Consider the following 26,177-nt stretch of genomic DNA (forward strand, 5'->3'; position numbering starts at 1 on the left):
TAATTTGATTATTTGAGTCTCTGCTTCGCGAAGTATTCGTCCCTTTTGCCAAAGTCGTTGGAGGCTGGGAGATAGAGCCCATGAGACGTGCCTGATTAGACGAATGCGGGAATGTAATTCTAGGTGTACGAAAGCGAGGACGAATAACTTACCATGCGGATGATCAAATTCATCTCGCGGCTCGGCCTCACGTTGAACCGCTAGCAACACCCAAAGTCTGGACCAAGCGCCTAAGAGAATAGATCAAAGTATAGAGAAAAGGCTCTAGTATCCTTTGAGAAATCTGATAAAATGAAATCTACATGCAAATGCAGGCTCCTGGGGGCTGGAGCTACTCGGGTTTCGAACTTCGAGATCGCCTTCTATCCTCCCCATTCAGGTCAGGATGCTGGATTGCTGCTGATCATCGGGTTACGGATGTCTTGCAACACCGAGGCGGAGATGTGCCCAACTTCCAAGCTCCAAGTGCTTGTTTTTGCCTTCAGCTACCCAATGATCGTCTCTTGGAGACCGTGATGGTCATCAAAGAAGACCAGGGATTTATTCGTAGTCGCTGCCAACAAAAACTTGTTAGAAGTCTTTGAGGGGGAGAGGGCTCGGACAGCCGTTTGTGGGCACCGCTAGATGGGTTCCCATGTCTTCTTCGCAGACGCTAGCAGCAGCAAAACGTGCTTCGGGACGTTGCGATTTCCACCGCGTATGGGGAGTGAACATGGGAGCTTGGAGGCTTGAGGGGGCCATACGGCATCTCAGTTCCGAGGCTCAGAGTGAAACTCGCCGGTCATCCTTTATCCCATTTTGCCGCCCTTTCTGTGATCCGTCATCTGCAAGTTGCGGACTCGAAGGGGGTCGCGCGGGCTGCGGCGTTGACGTGATTTACTAATGTTGGGCGCTGATTGATGGTTAGCCGCGGAAGCCCGTCTGCTTCGTGATACGTCGTACTATCGAAACCTACTATGCGAGCCGCATTAGTTTCGTTAAGTCTCGCAGCTTTCGACAGACTGCTTTTTCAGCCTCCAAGGCGTGAAAGGCCTAGAACTTACGGACAGACGGACATCAAGTGTGAGAGACTAAGAAGTCTAGAACCACCACTCCCGCCGCCGTGGTTCAGCGAAGGAACAGACAATATCGATCGTCAAGAGAGTGAGACCAGAGGCGCGTTTTTTTTCTTGACCGGTCGAGCGAGCCGCGGCTTCCCGTGCTTTCCGTCCCTTCCCCGTGTCCGTCCTTGCCGTTAACGGAGAACGAGCTGAGACCTGCAGGAGACGGTTCTATATCGCGCCGTCCGCGGAAGAACCCGTTCGGAAGAGGGTGGGCTACGGCCACGGGGGTTGGCAGGCACCGCGGGATGAAAATTGAGACGGACTCCTTCATTGAAACGAGATCTGCCTGTCAAATTTCCTTTGACAGTTAACCCCGACATGAGGCCCCCGTCATCCGGTGTCAGGGGTTTGCATTCTTTAGTGTCTTTGGTGCGTCTAGCTCGCTGCAGTTTACATGGCTTGCATGGGTGGTATGCAGAATGCCAGACGCTAACAGACCGCGGAGAGAGTTTGGACTATTCAGACTTGGCATCTGATAGGCATATAGGGCATGGGCACATCCGACAGGCAGCCCAACCCGTTACCCGATAGCGATAACGCGGATGACGATAGACCTGATAGACGCGAGGCGAGACTCGAGAGGGGTGACGAACACATGCTAGGACTGGGGTTTCATGACGGCCTACAGGTGCCAAGGGCGGAGGGCAGCATTGCAGGTTTGTTGGTGAAACAGATTGCGTCGTACGGATACTGGGTGGTGGTGGTCGGGATGGGATCTTCGAGTCGTTCGTCTTGTCATTTCTTTTGACGTGCAAAGTCTAATTTGCCTGGACCTCTTAGATTTCGTGGCGGCAACAACGGGTACTCATCCCACTCGTTCCTCAACACTATTGATGTGAAGAAAATCAGATTTCTGATTTATTTTTTTTAACAAGGATAGGTGGAAAACACAATCTCTCTGCCCGGGTCCGGGGTTGCTGCTTATCACATTCTAACTTTCAGGGACTCCTTTCTTTTTCTTTCTTTTTCCTTTCGGCGTCACATTCGGACACCTCCTGCCGCGGGTTGTGGGAGAGTCTTTGGAAAGCGGTGCCGTGGAAGCGGTACGAAGTATCCGTATGCCATCAAATAGTCCTTACGGATACCAATACCACGCTCAGCTACTCCCTACACTACTGCCTTACTGTGGACTCTGCACAATTTGAGGGGTCTGACAGATGACATATAGATGCGGAGCACCGCAACGGCGTGACGGGCCAGAACTTGGCAACAGGGTGAACGGCCTTCACTCCGACCGAGAGGAACAGGAGTACCCGCTGCCTGTCAATGTCATAGGTGCGCCGGCCCGGCCGGCAGGCTCCGAAAGAGGAATGGAAAGAACTGTGGAGATTGAGGCAAGCAAAAGAAGAGACAGAGCACGGAGGACCAGGCCTGGAAACGGTCGACCTTTGGCTGTATCCGCTGCTCGTCCAGAAGCAGAAACAAAGGCCCATTCACACCAAGGACGGGAGGCGAAACGCGGAAACCTTTCTTGATTCAATCTGGTCTCGCGAGTCTACTAAACTAACCGAACGCCGGTTCGGGGATCGCCTCAACTACCGACCTTTGCCGAGGACATTCTAGGAAACGCAGGGAGAGCTTTACTTTGACTACATGCACCTCGAGTCCGCGACAGCCGTCTCATCTTCAGCAAGACTCGTTTCTGTTCGTACGGGAAAAAGAAAAACTTTGCCAGAGAGGAGAGGGAGCCGGGTTACGGTATTGCGGGCGGGAGGATTTCCAATTGGGTCTCGAAGATGCAATATGTTCCCACCCGTCAAACTCCTCTCTCTCCCCTTATTCCCAGCCAGCGGGCCTGCAGGCTGCGAAGCTGCTGAAGAAACCTGAACCGCAGGAGTTCCGCAAATGCTGAAGAAACTCCTCTTCAACCCCTGCCCTTTCACCAGGGGAGGAGGGAGGCAAATCCACCACAAGCTGGCAGGGCCCCTTGCCATGCCATGAGGCCGGTGGGCTGTTGCCAATGCTTTTCCCTCGATGCCCTCAAAGCAAGTCGTCACTTGTCAGTGTCACGGCCTAGTGAAAAGGCACGTGGTCCGCGGTCTATGTGGTAGAGTTGCAGTGAGTTTGCTGATTCATGTTTTGTCTCCGGTCCCCGGCAGGCAGGATTACGATCTCGACCGGGCCACGCGTGCGTTGGTAAAAAACCGGGAATTATCTCTGCCTCTATTCATTGGGGGCCGTCCCGATTCAGACTCTTCATAATCAAAGGATAGTTCGTACTGCTGCTTTTTCCCTGACTATTACGCGAGCTTTTACGCGAAACGTCACTGGGTTACCATTTTGGTCCCCTCCCCTGGGCCCTGCTTCATATGACAAAACCTGGGTGGGCAGTATTTTTTTCCTCGCTCGCCAAAAAGCACGCAAGTGGTCGACATCTGCCGCGTTGCATTTGGAATGCCACTATGGCTAGCCAGGGGTAAGTGAGGCTTTGCTGCGCTGATCTTCATCCGGGGGGACCCTTGTCACATATTGCCTACTACGGTTATGGGCGTACGCACTACGCATGCTAAGGTAGGCGGCCAAGTTCCGGTAGGTTGACGCGGATTTGACGAAGCACTGAGCACATGCAGGTTCGGTTTAAACGCGTGAGGATTGGGTCGAGTGAGGCTATTCTCGAAAGATTCAAGCATGTTTTCCCATTGGACCCGGTCTGGAGCTGTGTGTTTGCAACTCTGTTTCTTTTTTATTTACTTGTCTCGATTTGACTTAGTCTCACGAGGCAACCCTATTTGTTAACGATCTACAGCGTCTTCTGTCCAAGGCACGCACTCGGTCTCGCAAGAAAACTATCTAAGCCGCAATCTTCTCTTGGCCAACCTTAACAGCGAGCTCGACACCCTCGATGACGAGGTCCGGGCGGGACAGGAAGGGGGAGTGAGAGGTGTTTGCGTAGAAGGTGGTGTAGCCGGTAGGGAACTGGGCGGCCATGGCCTCCTGGGTAGCCAGAGGAATAGCCTGGTCCTGCTCAGTGTGGAAGTACATGACCTCGATGCCGTTGTTCCACGGCTCGTAGGTCGCGGGGTCAGAGAAGACACGGGCAGACTGCCAGCTCAGCTCCGCAATGGCCTTGGCCTTGAGGACCGGGTTGACATCAGCGTAGAAGATGGTCTCTGGGGTATCAGCGTAGACCTTGTCACCCTGCAAGTTCAGTGTCAGCGGGAATTATCTCGATCAAGAGTCTCTTGGGGCATGTTTCTAGATATGTCGCACGCCAAGCAAGGGTATAAAACAGTGACATGAGCGATGGGGGGAGGGGGCCACTGGCACTGGGTTCCAGTGTCAAAGTGTCAAAGTGTCAAAGAAGAAGCTTACCTCGACTCTCATCCAGGGGAGGTACTCTCCGCTGAGCATATCCAAAAGGCTGGTAGCGTTGGGGGCAGCAAAGGCGGCGAGGTAGACGAGCATGATGACGCCGCCCTTTTCGTTGTTGGCCGCGCGCTGCTTGTATCCAAGCCCCTCGATGGCGTTGCCGCCAACCATGCCGCCGTACGAGTGAACGACGACGACGACCTCCTTGCCGGCGTCGGCGAGGGTCTCAACGGTGGACCGCAGAACGGCGGCGTCCTGCTCGAGACCGACGGTCGCGGGCTCCGCGCCGACGGAGGGGAGGGTGATGGCCTCGGACTCGTAGCCCTTGAGCGTCAGACCGGCGCGGACGAGGTCGAAGGACTGCGGACCGTGCCAGGCGCCCGGGGTGAAGACCACAGTGGGCAGAGTGGCGGCGGTGGCCACGAGGGCTGAGGAAAGCAGGCTGGCGATCTTTGGGAGCATGTTGATGGATTTGGGAGGAGTGGTGGTATAGGGGCGTGTGGTGTAAGTTGCGTCAAGGGGGGGGGGAGAGGACACAGACAACTGCCGATCAACGTGTACCAAGGTTCAAGAGTGTTTTGGTACGGATACGGGTAACCGTTGACGTGCAGGATCTTTGGTAGAATGAACGACTGGTAAGGAGTTGTGGGATGCCGGAGGCGTATTAGCGAACGATGCAATAGGATCGATCGAGTAAGAGGGGAATGCCGCACGAGAGAGTGATTGTGATGCCAACGCGCGAGGAACCGAGGGGATCGTGGGAAAGCCGAGGGGAAGGAAGAGGTGAACATGCCATTTTATCCTCGTTCAATATCCGTACGGATACCTCTCTGACTCTCTATCTTGTTACTCTGCTGACAGCTCCCGGTGCTCCCATGAACCTCGTCTTTGCCTCAATCTCATAGAATTCATTATGCCCATGTCGATATCAGAGAAAAGAATTAGTGTCGCAACTGTCGCCCCCCTCAACGGTGTCCCCCTTTTCCGAAAGAGGTCGTCAAGACCGGAGGATAGCGACTGTATTGAGGTGGTGTTGATGGGGCGAGCTGAGGTTACATCAGCAATGGGGCACATTTGTCTGAACTCCCGTGATGAGCCTGGCTGCGATCAGACGTCGCGCTCGGAGCACAGGGTCGCGACGGGGACCACTTCTACGTAGTACTGGGTAGGGGACAAGGGCACAAGAGGTAGCAGGGCCTCGAGGTGGACGTTATATCGATGCGGATTTTGGATCCCCAGTACGACGTTGGCCCCCTTCGACAGGCGTCGAGGGGACCCTCCCCTCCCCGTTGAAGCCTCCAGTCTTGACAGGCCGGCATGTTGTCGCCCCTCATATGCCGAGTCAGTCGAATCTCACCACGTTTTTCTACACCGGGCAGGGTATCAATGGCAGAGCGTATAAGGACTATAGGCTTGCGCATCCCGGATATCCAGGAAAGAAAAGGCTCCATTTTGTTCTTGTCCTAGCCCTTCTTTTTCTCTCATTTTCCCTTTGATATCCCCGTACCCGAAAAATTTCGGGAAGCAGCAAAGAGATACCGAAAAACTGGCGTGTTTCTTGCATTGCATTCTTCTTCGTTGACTCGTTGGTTGTTGTGTCCACGATACTGACTCAAAATCTATTGGATTCTGGACGGAGGAGTACTGGTCTCGGAGATTTCAAGCCCCCATCTTTTCCCTTCTTCAGCCTCCATGGCCGACACATCGGCTCTGACAGACCCTCTGGCGGATAGAGGGCCTGAACTGAGTGGCACCACGACAGCATTGCTCGTTCTCGCAACCGTTTTTGTCGGTCTCCGGTTCTGGGCGCGGTGGACTGTTGGCTTTCACTATGGCCTCGATGACTGGTTCATGGTAGTAGGCCTGATTGTCACCTTTATGGCCGGAGCCCTCAACTATGCCAGTAAGCATCAGACAAGACGATGGTTTGAAGTGAGGGCATCATGAAAACTGACCACGAGTATAGTGATTGCACAAGGCCTCGGCCGCCACGCCGCAACATTATCACAAGACACGCTGATACAGTTCCTCAAGCTGCTACTGGCATTTGAGTGTGTATACGTGACGGCGGTCATGTTCATCAAGATCTCGCTGCTGCTCATGTACCGCCGCATCTTCCCCGGCCGCGGCTTCAAGATCGCGGCCATGGTCCTCGGCCTCCTCACCATCGGCTGGTGGCTCGCCATTGTCTTTGTGTGTGTCTTCCAGTGCACACCCGTGGCCAAGGCCTACATGCCCTGGATCGAAGGTACCTGCATCGACCTTAAGGCGTCCTTCATTGGCAACGCCATCCCCAATATCTTGACCGACGTAGCCATCTTGTGCTTGCCCATCGGCCAGGTGTGGAAGCTACAGGTGACGCTGGCTCAGCGCTTGTCCTTGTGCTTCATGTTCCTGCTGGGAGGATTGTAAGTGATGCCAAGCTCAGAGGCAATCGTATTAGTGCTGACATCAACATAGCGTTCTCTTTGCCAGCATCTACCGCTTCACAACAATTATGCAGTTTGAGCTTACAGACACGACATGTAAGGCTCACCCAGCCTGCCGCTTCTGGTCATCTGCTGACAGTATATCTAGGGACGCTCGCCACTGCGTGTACATGGTGCGTCGTCGAATGCGCATGCGGTGTTATCAGCGCTTGCCTGCCCACATTACGCCCCCTCATGGTCAAAGTCTCGTCACAGTTCGGCAGCATCGCGACAAAATACAACCTCTCTGGGGGCCAGAGCGATGGGCGCTCCAAGGCTGGAAGCCGGGGACCAACGGAACTCATGACGATCGGGGGAACGGGAGGGAAGTCGGCCGACAGAGGGTTCAAGCGCTTGGGAACCGAAGACGGAAAGTACGGCATCACGACGAACATCTCAACCCGATCCGCAGGAGCAGGAGGAGCGACGACTAAGCCCTCGGATGATTCTGACTCGGGATCGTGCGACGACTTGTCCCTGAAGGGCGGAATACGGATCAAGGTGGACCAGGAGGTCCGTTGGGGCGAGGAGAGCCGGTCTCGTCAGGACTCGACGGCATCGACAAAGTACGAGTCCTCATCACGGAGCGGATCCTCGCATCTGGCCTCAAACCGAGTCTGAAAATGGGTCTTGACGACTGCATAATGAGAAGCGTTCACTTTGTCATATCATAACTGAGCATAATAGAAACCTAATACAGAAGAGCGATGTCAGCTTCAACAAATAAACCGCCCGCCAAAATCAGACTACCTTGGACTTGACTCTGCACCGGAAATCTAGGCCCTCGAAGTACCTTGCCGTCGCAGCGTCTTAGATTCATCCAGCTAGGCATCGACCTCTCGCGTTCCATACTCGAACATGGCATTCGACTCCACCGCGCTCTCGTCAACGAGCTTATGCGCCGACTCTACGCCGGCGACAGGCAGCTTGAATTCGAATTTCTTTCCGGACGCCGGGCCGCTACCGTTGATGTGGTAGGGGAACGGCAGGAACTCGGGCAGGAGGCCAAGTTGGCGCAGCGCGGTAGCCTGGTCCCAGGCGATGTGCTCGTGGTGGAGATGGTCGCCCCGCACATTGACGACACTCGTGAAGGGAATGGAAAGATGCTTGCCAGTTGGCGGAACACCAGGGAGCCTGAGTTCGTGGTCAGAAGTACGCTCTTCATGTGTCTCGTCCGGGGAGACTTACAGCCAGTCGATGACCCTGTTATGGGTGCACTTGAAGACGAATTCATCAATCACTCTGTCAATGCCTACAGTGCGGCTGACCAGCTCAAGCTCAGTGTCGTCGGGGTTATTGAAGATGAAGTGGTCTCTGTAGAAGCTGGTCAGGTATTGACGGCCTACGCCGCCGGTGAGCGTCGGGATGTGGTTGACCTGCGCCAGTATTAGCCAACCTTGCCCTTGAGAACTACCTCCCGACAAAACTCACATAGGGCTGCTCGACCATGGTGGCCATGGTCTTTTCGACATTGCGCTCGCCAAACTCGAAGAGGGTATGCTCTTCCCAGACGGCCTCGAGATCGAAGTACGGCCCGCCGAGGAGGGGTTTTAGGAACGTCAGTGTGCGGGTGTGCGCGAGCCCTGCAGCATTGGCGTTGAAGTTGGGATGGCTAGGGACGACGAAGAAGTCACTTGCTCCGGGGTAGGAGTGAGTCTTTGCCGTAGGAGTTGGCTTGGGACTGTCTGTCACGGTTTTGGGGAGATGCGAAAGGGTGGGAATTGTAAGTGCTTGGCCAAAGTTATAGAATACAGCCGCCTTGATCTCGGAGCGGCTCTCTAGGGCATCCACGAGTTGCGAAGAGGGCGCACTAATGAGAGCTGATGAGATTTGTTAGTTGGGGGTTTCTAATGCGGAAAGGCGTACTTACAAATGACGCCAAACTTGTCCTTGTCGTCACAAGTGTCGAGCTCTCTGAGACTTTTAATGGCCGAGGTAACCTGACCAGCAACGTCCGCGGCTCCGGGTGCAACAACTATCTGCGCAACGGCGTATCCTTCTTCTGCCCATTTCTGCGATGGAGGCGGGTCCAGGATCTTGTCGTGTTTGGATAGGTTGATACCCTCTTCAACTACGATGATGAGCCCAGGCCCATGGCCACGGCGGGACAGCGGTGGTTGAATTGTCACGGCGCTCATCTTTTCCTAGTTGTGTTGTCTCGCTTTGAGGTAGAAACTCTGCTCAACGAGTTGGGGATCCTTTTTGTAATGTGCGACTTTGCGATTGGCACCGATGGAACGGCATCGACTTTGATGACCAGTTGAACAGGTTTCAATGGTAAGGTGAGATCAGTTGCGCCTCCACTTGGTGCAACCCCCGCTCGAGATATCGGCCGATTCCTCCCAACTCCATTCCCAGATAAGGCAGTCAGCCGGGTTGACAAGCCCTCTGTAACAACCTCGGCCAATCGCGACTGTTCCTCGAGAGTTGCGTCTTCCAATGCCATGTTGCAATTGCGGCGGTTCGGCGGTTTAGGAAAGACTCCGTTGACAGTCCTTGGCGGTAAGTAATCATGTTTGTCTAACCTCAGCATGGAATCGTAATTAGGGATACCTGGTTGCCCGAGTACGCCGTTATCTGGGACGAGAGAAGAGACCAATTGAGTTTAAAGATGGAATATCCAAAGATACAAAGTCCCCATTGAGCCTGTAACTCCAACGCACAGAGAGGACTTTTCCTTAAGTTGCAAAGCGACATAGAAGATGTTGGTGAGGTGTCTTTCTATCTTGGCCAAACACAACTGGTTATGCGCACCACACATACTCAACTCAATCGCGCTTAAAACATCAACAAGCCCACAAAACTGCATTTCTCTGTTCCATTGCGATGAAACCAGGTCTCATTCAATTGCACGGCCCAAAGCTAAGCGCGTCAGGTTCGCTATTGGCACCTCGAAAGATGACAAAAGAAGCAATTGGTGCAGAATGCAAGGGACGAGCCAATGCAGGGGCGCAGGGGCCGCAGATAACCCAAGGGCGGATCAAGGGCATTTCAAGGGATCTGCCGAGTACTGTGTAACGCCGGGCGGTAGTCGTCTAGAAGCGAGAGAAGAAAAGACTGCGATAACGTGTAATCACCTCTCCGTCCGTTCTCAACCATGAGAAGAACTGAGGCAATCTTTGTTCAGAGCAACTCTCCAGCCTGATGAAATAAGTCGGAGGTGACGCTCGATGACCATCCTGGCTGCCCCCGTCCACAATGACGTACCGCGCCGGAAGCGTGGGGAGTCCCGTTGCCGCGTTCATCACAGATTTTCCCCGTCCCCCTGTGGGAACTGCCCGATCTTTGGTCCCTGCAGTGTGCGTGGACTGTGGACTGCCTTACGAGTCCAGACACCCGGAACCGCATGTGGGAGGCGTACGGCGACCGATGAATGGTCGACGGTGGTGTCCCATGTCCACACAAGTCGTCCTGCATCTCATCTCAGATCCATCCCTCGGACCACCGCATCCAGAGCCTCAGCTTTGATATGCTCAGACACTCTACCCCAGACAGAACTGCCAGAATATTCTCGTCTAATCGTACAGGCTAGTTGTCGTTCGTTCGCCATGACAGTTGTTAGTGAAGAGTGACATGAAGGAAACTTGGACCACCCGCCAGCCAAGGCGATGGCGGATAGCATTTCAAAGTCTTGAAACTCTAAAATTCAGGTCCCGACTATGAAAGCTGGCCTAAAGCTGCCCTCCAATACCCTCCGTGCCCGGTGCCCTTCATTCTAGCCCCTCCCTCCCTGGCCATAGTCGGCGACGCCACGCCACACTATACAGACTACCCAAGATGTCAGACACAGCTCCCTGGCGTCCATTTTGAGACTTGGGCCCCTTGCTCAGCTTCTTACTTGTCTCCGACGTAAGTTCAACTCTTTCCCACCTCCAAACCTCGCCGGTCGTGCTCTGTATTACTCTTTCTTGCTCATCGTCATTGTCAACTTGCTCTGATGCAGTGATTCACGATCCTTGGTCCAGCAAAGATAATCATCGCTCACAGCTGGTTCTGGTCCCAAGTTGCGCGCATCGATCGCATCGCACACATCTTTGAGAAGTCGCCGACTCCGAGCCGCAGCATCCATCGACAGCATTCGCCATGTCGACGGCTCCAGTGAATAGGCAGACCTTCATTGGTCTGCTCATCTTTCTCTTCTTCCTGTGGACGCTCTCGACCTTTACCCAGACAACGTCGACAACGCCTACACACGTTGTGAGTCTTGAGTCACTGCCTGGTCTCTCTCCCAGCTCTCTGGACTAACTCTCGATCCCCCAGACACACGACCAGCAGTCTGCCAATCCTGTGGGCCATCCGCAGTACCCGAACAGCAATAGCAATGCCGCGGATAAGCAGAAGCCCGACAAGTCCTCGAAGCCGTCCCACGATGTTTCAAAACCAGATAAGTCGCCAGAGTACTCCCTCCCGCCATGGTACGAGGACGACGAAGACAAGGCAGACAAGGCAGCTTCACAAACGACTTCCAAGGGAGCGAAGGAGACCGCAAGCGCAGCCTCTAACAAGGGCGCGAGCAAGAGCTCGTCTGCCTCTACGTCCCTGAAGTCGCATTCGTCTTCTACCACGTCGAAAGAATCGTCCGGCTCTAAGGACCGCAGCCGTCCCCTAATCCTCTACGCCTACGCCGAGTCCGACGCCGGCCGCGAGAACCTCCAATTCTTCGTCAAGCAGGGCCTGCACGACGCTGCCGACTTCATCTTCATTCTCAACGGCGAGACCAACGTCAGCAGTATCATCCCGGAAAAGGACAACATCAAGATTGTTGCTCGGGATAACACCTGCTTCGACCTTGGCGCGTACGGCGAGGTGCTCCGGAAGGGAGATCTCTACAAGAAGTACAAGCGATTCATCACCATGAACGCTAGTATCCGCGGTCCCTTCCTGCCTCACTGGGCGCAGTCGTGCTGGACTGACATGTACCTGGACCGCCTCACGGATGAAGTCAAGGTAAGACTACGACGATGTTCCGCAAGTCTAGTGACTGCTGCTAATATGGGTTGCTAGCTGGTCGGCATGACGGCAAACTGCTGGCCCCGATTCCACGTCCAGTCCATGATCTGGGCCACCGACAGCGTAGGCATCGATCTGCTCCTCAATCCCCCTCCGGGCTCCTCTGTCAAGGATGACTTCGGCACCGAGAACGACCCTGTCGGCCTGGGAGGCTGCTACGACGGCTGGAACCACGCCGTGCATGCAGAGATTGGTGCTACGGGCACCTTCTTGAAGCAAGGTTACAAGGTGGACCTGATGATGACGGCGTTCCAAAAGTCCAAGAATTACATTGAGGAGTGCGACACGTCGCAGAATGGTGATGTTCTTTGGAACGGCAAGTACTTTGGCACCAACGTGCACCCGTACGAGACCATCTTCATCAAGGCCAACCGCGACATTGACCCGACTTTGATTGAGCACTTGACGACCTGGCACCAAGCGTCCGGCTTTGACAGCTATGCCGCTTGCAAGTCGAGCTAGTAGTGGTTGAGTCATGTTTTGGATGTAGTGTTGGGCGCTCGGCGTTGACCATTTCTTCCATGTTTTGGAAATAAAAAGGATGAAAGTGCACAATAGGCGCATGTGTCTGTCGAAAGAGCATAGTTGAAAACGAATGCATATTGGATATCACTTCAAACAATGACCTCAGTCAAAATTGAGCGGCATCGTGTTTCTGACTACTAATTGTAGCTCCAGGCTGCTCCAATATGGCTGACTTGCCTCCGTAACCTTCGCTGATCTTAGAAACCTGCTATCGCGTTGTCCGCTTCGACCAACAGCTACCGTTTCTTCTTGGCAACTTACAGACTATCATCAATTTGAGTTTGAAATCCCATCTATATGGGTACAGTGAGGCTGCCAAATTGGATCTCAGTCGGATATCGCTACGCAAACCCGCGGAACGCGCGGTGAACGTTCTTTGCTGAGATACATAAACTCTCAGGATAGCTTTCTTCGCAGGTGAAGGACATATCTCACCAGAGTCTTGCTAGCACACTTATCGAAAGGTGTCTCTTAACTTCAATCTGCCTCGACTATACATCTGCCTAGCCCTTCTTGAGCCAGCCCATCGAATCTGGAAACTACCATGATGCGACACTCAACGACATTGCTCGTCTCAGCACTCGCAGCAGCAGCAATAGCAAAGGACTGCGCCTACTTCTGGTCCTACCCGAGCGGCACGTGGGACAAGTGGGCAATGGGCCGTCTCGACGAGGCCATTGGCATCTGCGCCGAGGACATAGGCGGCCGGGTGTACTACCCCGATCAGAACGTACAGAATGGCAATAACCCCGCGAACCGGTGTACTATCTGCCGCGACGCGAGAAGCAGTACCAAGGACTATGATATCGATAATGGCTACTTTCGTATCCGGTGCGGCACGTATGCTGAGGGAAGTTGTGGGGCGTAGAGGCCTGAGAGGTGAGTTGCCACAGTATGTGTCACGGGAATTGCTGCTTAGTATCCTCGCTTAGTAAGGAGTTTTCAAGAAGAGCTAGTGGTTCTGAATGTTGAATGAAAGCACATTGAGATGAAAGATGAAACTGAAGGTGGCTGAAGGTCTGCTCTCGCAATGTCACTCGCATTCGTTCGGGCGCTTTGAGGACACTACATTCGTAAGATCGAACAAGATACACAGTATACCAGCGGCTTCTAACGCGATTTTTCAACTTTACAAATATCTTGCTGTGTCCTGGATGACTCGAAGATCATGAATGTATTCCAAGACGTCACCGTTATCTCGTATGAGAGATGAGTTCGTAAAAGTAATATGACTACGTAAGTAAGCTCACACTACAAATGCCATACCCAATATGGTACCCAACTTGAGCCATTGAGACCCCAAAACCCTCCCATTTTACCTCAAAGCCCGTCTTCGTTCAATAATAGTCTCCTCTTGCATCGTAAGCCTTCCCGTCTTGCCCACAGGACAGCTCCTGTGCCGTCTTGAACCTCTTGCAGTCCTCGTTCCAGCACATACGACCATACCCATTGGAAAACTCGGGATCCCGTCCGCTCTCCCATAGATAAGCCAATGAGGGCCGGATTAGTAGTCGGGTCGGTGACGACCAGCGAATACCTGGTGTTGTATGTGTTTTTTGGAGTTTTGGTGGATTCACGATGTTTTTTGTGGTGGATATAAGTCGAGTTTTGTCGTTTGTGAGACTGCACCAAAAAAAGAGCAGTGCGGTTGCTGACTGTACACTTGCATGATGACTAAGAACCTACGTGCCTTACATTGCAGTCTGCAGGTGCCAGGCAGCCCTTTAAGAAACCCCTGTCGACCACCCGAGAGCTTGAACTTTGAATCTTGAGAGCATGGCCGGTAGCCGGAGCTAAACCCTATTAAGGAGGTCAATCGAACTTGGCCCCCGGGCTAGGCCGGCCGTCTCACTTTCGATCCTCCCCAATGGCCGCCAAGAGCCAGTCAGCAACCCGTCGTAAAGCCTGATGAGGCAATGGGGGCAATTGGGGGACCCAGCGACCATCTCCAGGCAGCCGCCAATTTCCCTGCCGTCATCCTGCTTGCCCGTGCGGCTGTCGAGGTTCAGCGACGACTTTCGATGCAGGAACCAGGGTTTCTCGAGGTCGCCAATCGGTCCGGATTGGATGGATTGGACGAACACCTGCAGCTCGATGCCGTCAACCCTTGCGTTCTCTGGAAATAGACTTGAAAGACTCCCGCTATTTGGTGAAGCGATGCCGACAAAGCAAAGTTACAGGGGGCCTTTTCGTGAGGAGAGCTACGAAATACACTAGAGCTATTCAGCCCTCACGATCGACATTTGCATTAGCGTCCAGGCCCCAAGAAAAGAGCTGGTGCTACGGCATCGGGTGCTGCGCCCCTGGGATAATCTCGTTTTCCTTCCTCCTTACTCCATTGGCGAATCCTGGGGTTTACCGTTGCGGCCCGCAAGACTCGGGGAAGGCATCAAAAGCTTGTTAAGACCGCCGGTCTTCCCACACTTCTTTGTCTCTGTCTCTGCATCCCTCTCATCGCAAGCCTGACAATCCACCAAACATTGTCAACATGGTCCGCCTCAGTCTTTTGGCACTCGCTGCCACCACGCAGCTCGCCCACGCATGGCTGCCCAACGACGGCAGCAGGAAGCTCTTGGACACCCGCGGCTTCAGCCTCTTTGACAACCAAAACACCACGTCCGATGACTCTGACGGCGTGAGCAAGCGCTGGTGGACGGCTTCCGGCAAGATCAGGGGCGTCAACCTGGGCTCCCTGTTCGTCTTCGAGCCATGGATCGCCAACAATGAGTGGAACAACATGGGCTGCGGTGGTCAGCAGTCCGAGTTCGACTGCGTCATGAACACGGGCCAGGAGAGATCTGATGCCGCGTTCCAGAAGCATTGGGATACGTGGATCACCGAGGGTGACTTGGATGAGATGATGTCCTACGGCATCAACACCATCCGTATTCCCGTGGGATACTGGCTGGATGAGTCGTTGGTTGACCAGAATTCTGAGCACTTCCCAAGGGTTTGTCCTCTTACGATCTATGGTGTGACTATGACTGACCGGATGTAGGGAGCTGTCAAGTACTTGATCCGGCTCTGCGGCTGGGCTAGTGACCGCGGATTCTACATCATCCTGGAGTATGTTCATTCACCCCATGAGACGCTTCCAAAAACTAACAACAAGAAGCCAGCACGGTGCCCCGGGTGCTCAAGTGGCGAAGAACTCGTTTACTGGTCAAGTAAGACACCCTGTTCCTAGACTTACAACCGTCGTCTAACCGCATCCAGTTCGCCAACACCCCTGGCTTCTACAATGACTACCAATACGGCCGGGCTGTCAAGTTCCTCGAGTTCTTGAGGAAGCTTGCCCACGACAACAAGGAGCTTCGCAACGTCGGCACGATCGAACTCGTCAACGAGCCCACCAACTGGGACTCTTCCGTGCAGTCTCTCCGCAGCACGTTCTACAAGAACGGCTACAATGTTTGTCACCAAAGTCTGCACTTCGTCCACCTCACTAACACCCTCAGGCCATCCGCAACGTCGAAAAGAGCCTCGGCGTCAGCGCCAACAACTACTTCCACATCCAGATGATGTCCTCGCTCTGGGGCTCCGGCAACCCGACCGAGTTCCTCGACGACACCTACTTCACCGCGTTTGACGACCACCGCTACCTGAAGTGGGCCAACAAGAACGACGTGCCTTGGACGCACGACAGCTACATCTCGACGTCGTGCAACGACAACCGCAATGGCGACGCCTCGGGTCCGACGATTGTCGGTGAGTGGAGCATCAGCCCGCCCGACGAGATTGAGAACTCGGACGACTGGAACCGCGACACGCAAAAGGACTTTTACAAGAAGTGGTTCGCTGCGCAAGTCCACGCCTACGAGAAGAACACCGCCGGCTGGGTGTTTTGGACGTGGAAGGCCCAGCTTGGTGATTACCGGTGGTCCTACAGAGGTGAGTTTCCTTTATGGTGATTGATGATGTGTATGCTAACAAGGATGTAGACGGTGTTATTGCCGGAGTCATTCCCAGGGACCTGAACTCGATTGCCAGCTCGGGCGTCTGCGGTCAGAGGGTATCTCTGACTACATAGACGAGAAACGGAAGATTTGACGCATTGCGCATTCTCATTGTAGATATTTCCATACATAAGCATTTGAACGTGTAAATGACCCTCCTGGCCCAACCTCGTATCGGAGTTCCACTGCATCTTGTCACAAAAGCAACGTAACCTGCACGAACCCGCACAGCACACCCCATCATCGGCCCTTTCGGCATGCATGATTCCCTAACCAGGATGGCGGCGTTGATGTCTCGTCCGCATCTAGTAAGGCCTCAACCCCCGCTAGTCTCCAGTCAGCAAACGGCCTCGAGATCAACCTTGCCGGCGTGCAGGATCAATGACAAAATGCCATCTACGTGGGAGATCATGCAGTGGAAGTCCATATTCTCCGGCCTGGGGTATGCTGATCCTGTCAAGCTGGAAGCGGCCCTTTTCTCGTATCTGTTGACTTTCGTCGCGACTATTTTCTCACCACCAAGTCACCCAAGTCAAAGAGTGAGCCAAGATGCCTAACCGGCCCGCCGGCACGTCCGCGTTGGTTCCAACGTCATGTCTCACTTACACATGGGATTCAGCTCTGCCCTTACTAATCCCTCGCATGACTCTTAGGACTCGGGACAAGTTTGTGATCAAAGACATCAAAGTCTGAAGCGGATTTCCGCAATGTCTCGCATCACCATATTGAAAACACCCTGATATTGCAAGGTTGCACCTGACAGTTCAGCCTCGAAAAGCCCAACCCGTACCACCGTCATCTATGACGTGCGTGTGGCGTCGTTCCGTCCCGCCTTGGGGAGCGCCATTTTTGAACTCAATTCCCACGATGCAGGAAACGTGGGGTTCTTGTGAAGCTTCTTTTTGAGGCAAACATCTTGCTTCCCTTCGAGCCCTGCCGCCCATAGTTCTAGACCACGTGTGCTCCTCTTTTCCGTTCATTTACTTCAGATTGACCCACGGCCGGAAACTTGGAAATCTGAACCCGCGTAGAGTTTGCGTGGCTTGGTGTGGGGTATCCTGCGCCGGGAAACTCAAGCGTCAACATCGTCAGTTCTGTGGGACTGCTTGGTATCGCTGTTCTGATAATGTGAGCAGTCACTGCCGGGGCGGAGTACACGGAGGGCTGACTGGAGTGACAGACCCGGTGCAACCCTATGAACAAACACAAGGACGATCAGAATCAGACGAAGCAGCTGTTTCCCCAGATTTCTTGCTTCACAGAGGACAGGAGCATCCTCCCTTACTGGCTCGTTTGCGCTAGCTCCGTGCCCATCAACGGAGCCGAATTGTGGGCGGTGATCGACACCACGTTACCAGTGCTCCTTTGAGACTTCCTAGTTTGCTAGTTTGCGTCCATGTCACCCTGGAAAGTGACACCAACTTTACGATGCGGCTAAGGAGCTCGTGTATGTTTAGCGGGGTTCCGCCTTCCCCCGACCGCCTCTTTTTTTTTTTTTTTCTCCCCTCCCGCCAGATCCTTCCGACATGATCATCCGTCATATGGAAAGAATGAGGGACAGCAGGGTTTCTCCGGGAAAGAAGGCTGGCTGAACCGGAAGCAGCAAGAAGGGTCGTCAGAGTTGTCTCTCTTAATATAAACCGCGCCACCCCGCTCTTCTACAACCTCATCTCATCCGTCCTTGGTTAGATCCCGCATCACCAAACGTCGTATCCAAACCTCAAGGTGTCCAACATCATTTCTCAAATCTTTCAAGGTACGTGAATAGTCTCCGACAATCACTGTCCCCTACTTCCCTTGCATTTGCCCATGAATTAGACCGGAGACGAATGTACTGACGCCTTCTATCAGTTGAGGTATAAAGGCAGGGCTCGTCTCGTCTTCATCGGCATCATCATCAGCATCAGCAACTACTACTTCTTCACCACCAAGATCATCACCACCTTACCGAACATCAACATGAAGGCCGCCCACGTCATCGCCCTTCTGGGTGCCACTCTGGCTTCTGCCCAGTTCACCAACCAGACCAGACCCTTCTGGCTCAAGTTCACCCCCTGCACCGGCGGCTCCGGCGAGACCTACCTCGCCTCGTGCCACTCCGGCGCCGGTCAAGCTGGTCTCTGCCCCGAGACCACGGAGCCCGTCCAGGAAGCCAACCGCCCCACGACCCACACAAACTACTTCCTCAACGAGACCCAGTCTGACTACAATGGCCACCTCCTCGGCGCCCTGACCTGGAACCAGCCCATCGGCAACGGCGACCCAGTCTCCTCAGGCATGATGCTCAACCTGCAAATCGTTAGCAACGGCGCCATTCCCATCTTCTCCCCCGGCAACACCGCCCTCTTCACCCTCGGCTTTGACGAGAACGAGAAGCTCTTCATCTACTCTCGCGCGGACGACTCCAAGGCCGTCGCTGGCTCGCAAGCTCCCTATGGTGACGAGGCGTACTACCGATGGCACGTCTGCTACACCTTTGTCGGCAACTACTACTACCGCTCCCTCGTCTGGATCACCGCCGGCCCGGCTTCCAACCCTACCTGTGAGGCTGTCGATGTGTACCGCGAGTGGGCCTAAGACATTCATGGAAAGAGCTCACTGGTTCCCAGCTTCGGCTGTGCAGAGAAGCTCGAGCTACATGATCGGCTCTGCAATAACCACACGATAGCAACTCTGGCATTGTCTTTGGTCTGAGTTCCGACACGACTGATAATAATGGTCTACCTCCTGGTTGATGGAGTACAACAAAAGTTTCAATAGTTAATCCTAATAAACTCTACATCAAGAACACTGGACAGTCCTTCTTCTCCATTATGATGTTAGTTGATGTTCCTTCATATCACGGCTGTCGTGCTATCCTACTCTATCGGGCTTAGCCCCAGTCTAGGGCATAATACCAGTATCATGCTTGGCGTGTTGTCGTATCATGAGTATATCGTATCCTGCGGCTTTTTTCAAAGCCCGATCTCATTCGGGACAATTCCCGAAGCCAGGAAAGCGGGAGGCAACCCATATTCTGGAAGCACTCGTCTGGATAAACTTCCGAATCTGATCAGCCTTCTTACCAGACCACCGGCATTCATCTGATCTTCTCAGGTGACCCCTGATAGGATTTTTGCCAGGGACCCTTGTGCATGAGCCGCCCCTGTTGGGAATGACATCGGCGGGAACGTTCTCTCTTGACGAGGAGCTTCAATGACCATCCCTTCTCAAGTTCGTTCGCACCGATCACTGATACAGAGAAGCCATCATTGCACTTGAAGCTATATGCTGCACAAGTACAGTAAGAATCTGAAGCTTGTTGTCTGAGGTCTGTATCCCGGGCGGCCGAACGATGAAATGGCGGGGTAGATCAATCACGTAAGCGATCACCCCACCAGGCACTTACATGGACTGTGGATCCCAAGCACTGAGAACCAGCTGTATCAGAGTAAGGCAGTCTGGATCTTCTTTCAGTTACTTCAAGACTTTGACGGAAACTCAGAAATGCGAAGATTGTTATTGTCTTAAACTCAATAGCCCCATCAACCGATAAACCATCAGCTTCATGCTTCGGAGACACAGCACCCCAATGACCCCCAAAGGAAATCGGCAGACCGCTTGCTACGCAACGAAGCATGGAAAGTACGGCGGATCCACCTTGAAGAACTTCGGTGGTTTTGTAAAAGCCTTCAGGTCAAGGGAAGTGTGGATGCGAGAGTCCCTGGTCTTGAGTTAGCTGTTGTTGCTCATGCTGACATTCAGCTTTGTGGTCTGGCATCCCACCAAGGATTCTCCAGCCTTGAGTAGCTTACTTAAGTTAGGTAGGTACCAGCCGTACGGTATCGCAACCCAACTGACAATTTTCTCACTGGAATTGCCCGAATAAGTTGTTGTCCACGGGATGGTAAGCATCTTTCAAGTCATTCAATATCAGATCGAAAGTATCGTCGAAGGTCGGCGTCGTCATCGTATTGGCGGTGGCAGTCGTAGGTATGCCAGGGTCAGTCCCTCCAGCGGGAACTAGAGGCTGAACTAGGACCGTGCAGCCACAGGTCTTCTTGTGGCGCTTGATGTTAGACTGGTGGTTCGGAAAGGATTTGCCGCATGACATCTGAACAGCCTGTCTGTGCTTAGAGTTGATGTGTCTTTTGAGGTTGGAGGGACTCGAGTAGGCTCTGACACAGCCGGGTGCTTCACAGCGCAACTTCGCCTTAGTATCTGCGGCAGGCATGGTGAAATAAGCTTTTTGCTTCCGCCGGCTCAGAGAATAAGTAGGGTCGTTGATCTTGATCTAAAAACTCAGGTAGAAGAATAGCTTGGTGTGTCATCTCCATCTTCAAAAGGAAATCGGTGGACGTATTCGCACTTGTTTATATACCTAGAGAATTGAGGAGTGCGAGTCTCCATGTCGTAGAGGGAGTGACAAAGACGCTACCATCAGTCATTAACAACTTTCAATAGAAAGAGGAGGTATACCATTTGCTGGTGATGTGGGTGTCAATTCAAAGTTGTGCACCGCCGGTGACGGCTCTCAGTGCCGCATCCAAGATACTATGATCCGCCCCATCGCCTTTCGCTCCAAAAGAAAAAGCCATGAGACCTTCCAAGACCTTCTATTAGGGGGTTGGCGGCTCATTGCTACTGGTTACAATTGCGGCCGCAGCCATCATCGACAATGGGAAATATGCAACGACCAATGGCAGTGTGGGCACAGAGGGGAGGACCGCTTGCTTACCTAGCTTCGTATGTATCCGCCTGAGCTAAGGAAACCGCCGCATGTCACTTTTCTTACCTTCTCTCGCCCTCCTTGACATGAACGCTGCGATTACCTGAGTTGGTGGCGTGAGGTCCACGAGGCTGAGTGGACAGGTTGTTTGGCGTAATATGACCCTTGCAGACAACTGATATATCAAGCCTCTTATGGGTTGGCGCGTCTTACCTTGCTACTTAACATAATTTCCAAAGATCTCATTAACACATCAAAGACAGCCGTCTGCAGTATCAGGGCTTGGATTTTGAGTCAAGACTACCAGACTGGCCTCGAGAGAGAAAGCTTTCTTTGGAGAAGACCCTTCAGTCTGTTTTTCAAAATATTCTGGAGGTCAGCGAGACCAAGAACGCTGGCATGTAACCATTGTGATGCCACGGAGAGGGGGACAAATTGTCTAGTCTGTATACCATCTGCTAGTATTCCTTCACTCATTCTGGTTCGCGCTGTTGTTGGTAGTTTCCCCTCGCGGATATCAGAGTACAGTAAAGAATCCAAGAATGAATCTTGTGAAGCTCTACTTGGCGAGCATCCTGGAGAGCCTCTACTGCCTTGCATTAATCCTGTCCATTAGGATGACCGCATCATCGCAATGCCGGATGTCAAGCTCTATAGTCAGTACGTCTAGGAGATAGTGATGGTACCGAAAGTCTGAGATGAGAGAAGAGCTAAAAACAAAGCTGCTGACACGATGGCACGACCAGAAGACGCGGTTTAATCACAACCATTCACTTGATCCTGGACCCATGATGTGTCCGTGCGTGTCCGGGTGTGTCCCGCAGGGGCCCCCTGTATGTGGATTACCCTAGCGCTGGAAACGTCCCGTCCCATCCTCGGATTCTAGATCCCCTGTCTTTTAAGGTTCTTCCAGTTCAACCACCTTCGTGCTTACGGAGTACGTAGGCCGCATTTGGTGGATTCCGAGGCTAACGCTACACAACGTAGGGAGACACTGGGCCATTTGAGTACCCTATGGAAGGCTTCTTGATTCAAGTTAGATGGAGAGAATCAAATTATAGTTTCGCCGATCGTGTTCGCAATATCTCACACGAATCGAAGAGGATATGCTTTGTCACCCGCAACTGCACCATGGTATTTCTAGGGGGAAACAAGTATTCATTATCGATGTCAAATCCTGGTGAACCAAAAATTCCCGTAACAAACAATGATATACCATAAAAGACGCACGGCTATGCAATGATAACGACAATGCCTCTGTATGCGAATCTGATTCCTTTCCATTCTACCGCGCGTATGCATCTCCAAATGTCCACACAAATTGGTTTTTGATCGCTAGGAAGGCCGTTTCAACTACTGATCGGGAAATAAAGCCTCAGTAGATGGAGGCCTGCCCCATTTACTGATGGCCGTCCCGATCGTCATTCAGTTCGTGATACTGGTCGTAATGCTGGTCGTAATGCTGGTCATAATGCTGGTCTTAATGCTGCTCATAATGCTGCTCATAATGCTGGTCATAATGCCGGTCGTAACGCTGATCGTGATGCTAGTTGCAATGCTAGCCGCGATGCTGGTCGTGATGCTAATGACTCTGGTAGTACCCATTATAGTAGCCTTCCGGGTAGCCAAGCTGGTAACCAGTCTGGTAGCCGCCTTGGTAGTTTTGCTGAAGACCGTCCAGTGGCTGTGTAGTCTGCTGTTGGCTCTGCTGGAGATACTGGTAGGCATACGTGTAGCCGGACTGGTAGGCATCCTGGCCGTATTGCCAGCCGGTCTGCCAGCCGTCGCGATAGCCATGCTGTTGGCCCTCCTGAAAGGGTTGCATCCAGAGTTGCTGATAGCTGTTTTGTGGGACGCCGGCGTACTGAGGTTCAGCGCCCTGAATGTTGACATTGGACGTTATCTCTGGCCCAGATTCGTTGCCAACAGCGATCTGAGGTGTCCCCAGGGTTTGCTTACAAACTCCACAGTTCTTTTGATGCCGCTTTATGTTATCAGAGCGATCTCTGATGGAGTTGCCGCAATACATCAGGACCTCGTCGCCGTGGACGCTTTTCTGGTGTCTGTTGAAATTCGACTGATCGCTGAACTTCCTGCCACCGCAGTCTGGATGTCCACACTCGAGTAAAGATATTTTCGGGGTTTTCTTCTCGGTAGGCATGATAGGCCACTGGCGGTGCTGGAGTCTTTTTTGGGGTGTCGAATGCAGCCAGCTGCAGGTAGGAGAAACAGAAGATTAGGCTACCTCAAACAACGGATTAAGGAATGACTTGATGACTGAGTGCAAAAGACAGTAGTAAGAATGGACAGAGTATCAGAAAGTAATGGGAATCAAATTGAAGCTATGGCTGGCTATGGTCACGGCCTTATAGCCGCAATGGGTTCCCTCATGGTACGTAGGTATGCGATTGACCGGACGTGGGAAAGGAGCCAACCGCGCAAAGCCTGGTGAGGATCGGACTAGAGTGCGCAGTCAGACCCAATGACAAGATGCAGACTCCTGAGGATTGCACAAATCTGATGCTGGAATGATTTGCCTGGAAGCCACACCATTCGAAGTGAAGTTCAACCCCTGAGTTTCGCCAGCTGAGGACTGCATGGGGGACCACGCAGCACTGGGTCAATCGCACCTCTGATTCTGGTCATTTTTACATCCAGATGTTGAGGAGCGCTTCTCCGATGCTGGGATGGATTTTGTGATTGCGTGCGTATATGTCTCTGATGTGTCGACGCCGATTCTCTCATTACACAGTCGGAACATCGTGCATTCGACAATCGCAACGACGAGGTCTCGTTGAAGGTGGAATACGGCAATAAATGACATAAAAGACAGAGAAAATATCGAACTGAACGAATACAAAAACCCCTTCTTTCGTCACTACTTATATAGTCTTGTTGTAAAGTTGCAGGCTAAAGCAACCCTTACTTTCGGATGCCGCGTTTGCCAGACGCTGAATGGAACGTCAACATTCTCAGACGCCTCAAAAACCATCATATGACAAGGACATCTTCTCGACGATAGGTAGACGTACGAAGCGGTGCTTCCGCTAGATTTCGTAGGAGTGGAAATGACAAGGTTATAGCCCCTGGTTGTTGCCAGTCCTCAGTGTGAAGTCAACTTCAATGGCTTCGTGGGTTCAGAGAACGAAAATATGTGAAACCTGCCAACATCAGGTCCTCAGTGTGGCGATCATTTCGTTGGTGCTGGGCTACGATAGAAGAAGAGGGTGCACCTGAAGTTATGAGGACTCGGCCCCACACCTGACGTCGCATGCCCGGTCTTGGGGAAGCGGTTACAATTTGCACTTGACACGAACGCTCTGCTCATCTACGTACCTGGTTAGTGTCTGGCCTCCAATGTCAGGTTTTTGGATAGCACCGGCGCCGGCGGCACCTACAACCGCATCGTCCACGGTTGTCAAGAGAATGCCAAGCCAGCCAACCCCACCACTTCACCAATGACCTCACAGGCCGGCGGGAGGTATTCGTCGGGATGCGCAGCAGTACTAATACTTCGCCAGCTTCTCCTCGAGTCCTGTGTTTCTTATCTATCATCTTATCTTCGGCTGAATCAATTGCTGCCATAAAGAACCTAACTTGCAGGCTGGACGGCTTGGAAGCTTCCATACAACATCAGACTGCGGTATAAGCCTGTATCCGAAGCCTTGTTGGCTGGTACCGGACTTCTTCCCCACTGGAATATCTGTAACATTTTGCACCCAAATTTGCCGTAGGAGAGGTGATTGCAGTCCCCCAGATGACTGTATATTAGTACAAATAATTGCTTCTAGTAAGAGCGCATGCAAATTAAGGACGTCGTTCCTCAACTACGAACACCCGCACACAAGCTGTCGGAATCTGACGTTAAGGGTCGATGACAAATTTAGAGCTCACCTCTCGCTGGTGGATGCTGGGGTCCACGTCACATACACGGGCCTACCTGGTCTTAGACCGGCCGTTGGATGGTGACCCGATTTCTTATTTGGTGGGGCTCACTAATACATCAAGTCACCGGGGCGTGCCGAAGCCTTTGTTAGCTTATCCAGTCTTTTGCAAGTGGCAGAATTGTATTTTTGTGTCTTCAAAGAACGATTGGGTAAAACGTAGTTACACATAAGAAAGCCAACTCTGAACGGGGTATCGGACGACCACGGTTCATCCCAAGTCCCCTGTCAATTTCAGAGTTCCCGCGGCTGCTCCTCCTCGTGAGGAGCTCCGTGCTCACGTCTTACTTGACTACACTCATCAGTCATTGAGAGACTCGGTCGTGTTAGGGGCGGGAATTCTGACCAATGATCCCCAAAAGGGAGGTCGGCAATGAGAAAGTCCATTTCGCCGGTCTCTTCTGGATAGAAGCCGTAGTCGAAATCAAAGTTCGTGGTCTCAGTGGCAGCGGTTGTCGCACTTGTAGGTGATTCGAAGCTGACTTGCTCAGTGGGGGCAGAAAGCTGGTCCAGAGCCATACAAGATTTCCCACATGACTTCTGGTGGCGCTTTATGTTTGACTTATGGTTTGGAAGAGCTTTACCGCAGGACATGGGGATGGCAGTGCCGTGTTTGGACTGGGTGTGCCTCTTAAGATTGGATCGAGTGGTAAATTTGGTGAGCTCGCAGCCAGACTTTTCGCAGCGCAACTTTGGGGTAACTACAACCTTGAGAACAGGCATCTTGAGTCGCCCGCTGCTATTTGGGCATGAAATATGAGGACTGCTGATCTAGAATGGAGAGAAAAGGTCGAAAGCTAGACGCTGCTCACCCGCTTCTATCACTAGGAAAGCTGGTGACAGCCATGCTTTATATATACTGCCTTTTGCGAGTCTGAAGGGTATCGAATCTTGCTGAGTGCCACAGGTGGAATGCACTTTTCTCTCTCTTTTGCTCTCGCGGGATTCTTCGGCAAGAGAGAAAGGAAAAGCTGTCTCTGGCGGGGGGGGGTGTGCTGCGCGAGTTTCCCCTCCCCTTCTGGGGGGGAATGTAACCCTTCTGGGGGGAGTGTAACGCCTTCCGGGGGGTGTGTGTGGTGCCTTCCCGGGAGTGTGTGTGGTGCCTTCCCGGGGGTGTGTGTCTGCCCTTACCTTCTGGGAGTCGTGGATTCGAG

General features: G+C 52.8%; 9 protein-coding genes across 9 annotated transcripts; 4 read left to right on the top strand and 5 right to left on the bottom strand.

Annotated features, from left to right (window-relative positions):
* Positions 1 to 3,893: 3,893 nt before the first annotated feature.
* Positions 3,894 to 4,874, bottom strand: CTAM01_01754 (uncharacterized protein; the record flags this gene model as incomplete). Its single annotated transcript, XM_060517795.1, has 2 exons — positions 3,894 to 4,241; positions 4,416 to 4,874. 2 exons carry the CDS (start codon positions 4,872 to 4,874, stop codon positions 3,894 to 3,896), a joined length of 807 nt encoding a protein of 268 aa, XP_060387329.1.
* Positions 4,875 to 6,104: 1,230 nt separating this feature from the next.
* On the top strand, positions 6,105 to 7,501 carry CTAM01_01755 (uncharacterized protein; the record flags this gene model as incomplete). The annotated part of the gene is made up of 4 exons (XM_060517796.1): positions 6,105 to 6,315; positions 6,379 to 6,820; positions 6,873 to 6,937; positions 6,990 to 7,501. 4 exons carry the CDS (start codon positions 6,105 to 6,107, stop codon positions 7,499 to 7,501), a joined length of 1,230 nt encoding a protein of 409 aa, XP_060387330.1.
* Positions 7,502 to 7,704: 203 nt separating this feature from the next.
* CTAM01_01756 (carboxymethylenebutenolidase) lies at positions 7,705 to 9,018 on the bottom strand (the record flags this gene model as incomplete). Its single annotated transcript, XM_060517797.1, has 4 exons — positions 7,705 to 8,014; positions 8,069 to 8,256; positions 8,312 to 8,700; positions 8,751 to 9,018. The coding sequence occupies 4 exons, from the start codon at positions 9,016 to 9,018 to the stop codon at positions 7,705 to 7,707; spliced, it is 1,155 nt and encodes a 384-aa protein (XP_060387331.1).
* Positions 9,019 to 10,963: 1,945 nt separating this feature from the next.
* Positions 10,964 to 12,352, top strand: CTAM01_01757 (uncharacterized protein; the record flags this gene model as incomplete). Its single annotated transcript, XM_060517798.1, has 3 exons — positions 10,964 to 11,077; positions 11,141 to 11,827; positions 11,885 to 12,352. The coding sequence occupies 3 exons, from the start codon at positions 10,964 to 10,966 to the stop codon at positions 12,350 to 12,352; spliced, it is 1,269 nt and encodes a 422-aa protein (XP_060387332.1).
* A 607-nt stretch (positions 12,353 to 12,959) lies between these two features.
* Positions 12,960 to 13,283, top strand: CTAM01_01758 (uncharacterized protein; the record flags this gene model as incomplete). The annotated part of the gene is made up of 1 exon (XM_060517799.1): positions 12,960 to 13,283. The coding sequence occupies one exon, from the start codon at positions 12,960 to 12,962 to the stop codon at positions 13,281 to 13,283; it is 324 nt and encodes a 107-aa protein (XP_060387333.1).
* Positions 13,284 to 14,903: 1,620 nt separating this feature from the next.
* On the top strand, positions 14,904 to 18,948 carry CTAM01_01759 (endo-beta-1,6-glucanase; the record flags this gene model as incomplete). The annotated part of the gene is made up of 7 exons (XM_060517800.1): positions 14,904 to 15,365; positions 15,414 to 15,481; positions 15,531 to 15,582; positions 15,632 to 15,826; positions 15,874 to 16,306; positions 16,357 to 16,427; positions 18,223 to 18,948. 7 exons carry the CDS (start codon positions 14,904 to 14,906, stop codon positions 18,946 to 18,948), a joined length of 2,007 nt encoding a protein of 668 aa, XP_060387334.1.
* Positions 18,949 to 20,218: 1,270 nt separating this feature from the next.
* Positions 20,219 to 20,584, bottom strand: CTAM01_01760 (uncharacterized protein; the record flags this gene model as incomplete). Its single annotated transcript, XM_060517801.1, has 1 exon — positions 20,219 to 20,584. The coding sequence occupies one exon, from the start codon at positions 20,582 to 20,584 to the stop codon at positions 20,219 to 20,221; it is 366 nt and encodes a 121-aa protein (XP_060387335.1).
* Positions 20,585 to 22,661: 2,077 nt separating this feature from the next.
* On the bottom strand, positions 22,662 to 23,240 carry CTAM01_01761 (uncharacterized protein; the record flags this gene model as incomplete). The annotated part of the gene is made up of 1 exon (XM_060517802.1): positions 22,662 to 23,240. The coding sequence occupies one exon, from the start codon at positions 23,238 to 23,240 to the stop codon at positions 22,662 to 22,664; it is 579 nt and encodes a 192-aa protein (XP_060387336.1).
* A 2,017-nt stretch (positions 23,241 to 25,257) lies between these two features.
* On the bottom strand, positions 25,258 to 25,746 carry CTAM01_01762 (uncharacterized protein; the record flags this gene model as incomplete). Its single annotated transcript, XM_060517803.1, has 2 exons — positions 25,258 to 25,315; positions 25,370 to 25,746. 2 exons carry the CDS (start codon positions 25,744 to 25,746, stop codon positions 25,258 to 25,260), a joined length of 435 nt encoding a protein of 144 aa, XP_060387337.1.
* Positions 25,747 to 26,177: the final 431 nt, after the last annotated feature.

This window comes from Colletotrichum tamarilloi, assembly GCF_030869305.1.
Source record: "Colletotrichum tamarilloi strain Tom-12 chromosome Unknown Scaffold_4.1, whole genome shotgun sequence".
Classification (NCBI taxonomy): domain Eukaryota; kingdom Fungi; phylum Ascomycota; class Sordariomycetes; order Glomerellales; family Glomerellaceae; genus Colletotrichum; species Colletotrichum tamarilloi.